The sequence below is a fragment of the Taurulus bubalis genome, assembly GCF_910589615.1.
Source record: "Taurulus bubalis genome assembly, chromosome: 15".
Classification (NCBI taxonomy): Eukaryota; Metazoa; Chordata; class Actinopteri; order Perciformes; family Cottidae; genus Taurulus; species Taurulus bubalis.
In genome coordinates, this window is record NC_136603.1 from 6,296,680 (window position 1) to 6,300,551 (window position 3,872).

The 3,872-nt window shown below is 38.0% G+C and overlaps 1 protein-coding gene across 1 annotated transcript; it reads left to right on the forward strand.

The window, feature by feature from the left end:
• LOC306748054 (olfactory receptor 11A1-like) lies at positions 1-909 on the forward strand (the record flags this gene model as incomplete). The annotated part of the gene is made up of 1 exon (XM_079231175.1): positions 1-909. One exon carries the CDS (start codon positions 1-3, stop codon positions 907-909), a length of 909 nt encoding a protein of 302 aa, XP_079087301.1.
• Positions 910-3,872: the final 2,963 nt, after the last annotated feature.

Genomic DNA, 3,872 nt, shown 5'->3' on the forward strand with positions numbered 1-3,872 from the left:
ATGGATAATATAATAAATGTGACATACATCACTTTTGATGGGCATGTGGAAGTGCACAAATATAGATATCTTTATTTTGTGATCATGTTTACTGTGTATATTGTAATAATTATCAGTAATTTAACTATTGTGTACATCATAGTGATTCACAAATCCCTCCATGAGCCAATGTACATTTTCATTGCAGCTTTGTTAATCAACTCTGTTCTTTTCAGCACTGCTATCTACCCAAAGCTTTTGATTGACTTTTTATCAGAAAAACAGATCATATCTTATTCAGCCTGTCTCTTACAGTGGTTTACTTGTTACTCTCTTCTCAGTTCAGATTTCTTCCTGTTATTGGTCATGGCTTATGATAGATATGTGTCTATATGTAACCCTCTGCAATATCAAACCATCATGAGAAAAACAACTGTTTGTATTTTGCTGATTTCTGCTTGGATTCTGCCCGCTTGTCAGCTTTCAGTCCCAATGTTATTGAGTGCTAAAAAGAAAATCTGTAACTTTCATTTGAAAGGAATACTTTGCAACAGCACAGTTCAAGAACTTCACTGTGTGCGTTCAAGAATGCTACATGTTTATGGCTTGGTTGTTTTAGTGAGTGCTGCACTTCTCCCTGTGCTCTTCATACTTCTTACATACATCAGGATACTTGTAATAACCTATCGATGTCAAGGAGTCAGGAGAAAAGCTGCACAGACATGTTTACCCCACCTGCTGGTTCTCATCAGCTTTTCATGTTTTAGTGCATATGATGTACTTCTTGCTCGACTGGAACAAGATTTTCCGAAAACTTTACGTTTTATAATGTCTTTACAAGTAGTAATATATCATCCACTTCTTAATCCAGTTATTTATGGACTAAAAATGAGAGGAATTTATGAACACCTTAAGAGGCTGTTCTGCTAAACGGTCTAATGTGTTCACACTGACTGAGCAATTTACTACTGTGACTTCAAAAGTGTTTCAAAAACCCAAAGGTAATGTTTAAGACGAACAGATAACCAAAACGTATTATTATATTTTCTTGTTTGATTTTAGTTATCGGTGATGACATGACTTTTGTTTTCAAGTGGATTGCTCAAGTTTCTAATTGCCCTCAAATAAGCATAAGATTAGATGAGATAAGGCAATATAGTGTTTTAGCAGCACATTACAGAAGTAAATACAGATAAGAGAAATAAAAATAAGTATCATGATATAGTATGTGGTGCAGTGTGACGGCCCTCCGGCTTCAGGCAGGGCCTGCTGTGTGTGTGTTACTGGAATCACCTGGCCAGAGTCCCAGAAGGGAATATTTGACTGTTTTTAATTGAACATTGTAGGCTGGAATCTTTGTAAAAAGACTATATCATGTGCTCACCATTGTAACATCCAAGTCTTGCTTGTTGGTAATTTCATAATCACATCACATTGACTACACATTAATGTTTTTATATGTGGGAGGTTAACAGGGTTGATTCTAGCTCATACTTTCAGATTTGTTAACCCTCTTCTAATATTTATGATGTTAGTAAACAGCTTTGCAAAAATATTATGCTTCGACACATGACTATGCAGACATGGTGATTAAGTTATAGTTGAAATACCTTCATAATAAAAGGCAAGAACAAAATAATAAGAAAAGAGTGATTCCTTTTCATGTAAACATTTCTCCAATATGTATCCAAACAGGATGTTTACTCTGGAGCATCCCTTCACATGAAAACTAGAGCAAGTAGGGCTCAATCAATTAGAGATATATTTTAGAACAGTTTTGTTTTCGTCAAGCTGCGATCCCTCTGTATTTCAACAGTGCTCTCTGGGGGATAGGTAGATTTGACGATGTATTTAGAAGGCACTAACAGTCTGATTAAGGATAGCAGTGAGAGTTCCTCCACATCTGCAGAATATTTACCAGCTATACCATCCAAAGCCTCTACATAAGGAAGTTAATTGTTGTTCATCAGGTTACGGTATGGTGCCGCCGTTTTCAATATGACCTCTGACCTCTGTAAAGTTTCCCTTGAAGAACTGTGTAACCAATCTAAACAACCCAACCCTAACAAGCAATGAAGAGGTTTATGGTTCACAAATGCACTGCTTTACTATCACCACCAGAGGTGTCAAAAGTATTCACATTCATTACTCAAGTAGAAGTATAGATACTAGGGTTTAAAAATACTTCTGTAAAAGTTGAAGTATCAACTCAAGCTTTTTTCTTAAGTAAAAGTGTAAAAGTACTGGTTTAAAAACTACTTAAAAGTATAAAAGTAAAATTAATGTAAGGGGATTTTTTTTTTTTTTCATTAAGGACAAACTCTTAAGCCGCGTCTCAGGGGCCTATAGTGCACTACCCCACCTCCCCCCAAAACAATAATTTTTATAAAGGCCATAATGACTATAATGTTTTAAAATATTATGTTGAAAAATGTGAGATGCACTAGGCTACCCGTTTCAGCTGCATCTTTGCCCATTTAAAATGACCACATTTTGTTACAATGCAAATACATTAAAGTACCATATGTGTACTGAGCATAAACATGTGTTTTATGGAGCGGAAGACATGATAACTAGTTGCCTATAAGTATTGTAATAGTGCAAAATAGGCGGCGGTCGCGACTCCGACACAAACACTTAAAGCTGTGGTTCTCAAACCTTTTCTGTAAATAACATAATTGTGTGACTCATCTGTGCTTTTATAAATAAGAGAATAAAGAAAATTGCAATCACTTTCAAGTAAATCAGATTTCCCCATCAGACAATGTTTTGTGTAAGTTCTATCTGTGCAAAAATATATAACTATATTTAGTTACTACTGAATAGCTCATTGTGGAAAACAATAAGCTTTTAATTTTTGTTGCCAAACAAAACAGAATGAGTGCAGATATGTGAGCCATCAGGTTGTATCAGTATTAGTGGCTGCAGTGAGCTGCTTTCCTCGACACATATGTTATAAACGGGGTTGTAGATTTGATACGGCCTCTCTCAATTCATGCTCAATATTGAGCTTACATCTGTTTTTTTATTTTGAGAAACGCAACAGCAGGAAAAGACGAGCTCACGGAGCTCACTGCTTCGCGTCAAATCGCGCATGCGCAAGCGTAACCTGTTAACGGCGTACCGTAACCATTTACCCGAAAGTACAGGCATTTGTCCATGTATTTATTAATGACTTCGTTTTATATCCGTGTACTTTGTACTTTTGTAATATGTGAAGCCAGCAGCTCATTGTTGGTAGAAGACACGAGCACCGTGGCTCGTTTCACCTGGAGCAGGAGAGCTGCTCCGGGTTCAGAGAGCTGCTCCGGGTTCAGAGAGCTGCTCCGGGTTCAGAGAGCTGCTCCGGGTTCAGAGAGCTGCTCCGGGTTCAGAGAGCTGCTCCGGTGTGAGGAGAACTCCGCTGCTCCTCACAGGAGAGCTGCTGTTGCCATCTTCACCCTGGGAGTGTTTAAAACGCAGATATAGCGGTCTGCTTTTCACGCGACATATTTTTCGCAGCGCTCTGTCCGCTGGTGTGTGTGCTCAGTGCTCACCTGTGTGCGCGCGCACGTATCTGTGCACAACGGGGCGGAGAGGGTTTTTTTGTGTGTGTTTTTGAACGATGACAAGCCGGAGTGAAAACAAACCAAAATTAAATAGTAACGAGGCTATTTTTAAAATGTAGGGAGTAGAAAGTACAGATATTTGCGTGAAAAGGTAAGGAGTAGAAGTAAAAAGTCGTCTGAAAAATAAATACTCCAGTAAAGTATAGATACCCAAAATTTCTACTTAAGTAAAGTAACGAAGTATTTGTACTTCGTTACTTGACACCTCTGATCACCACACGGTGCCAGCCAACACAAGACAATAACTGATGAATTCAGTCTCTTTCAGTCAGTCTTCTTGCAGCA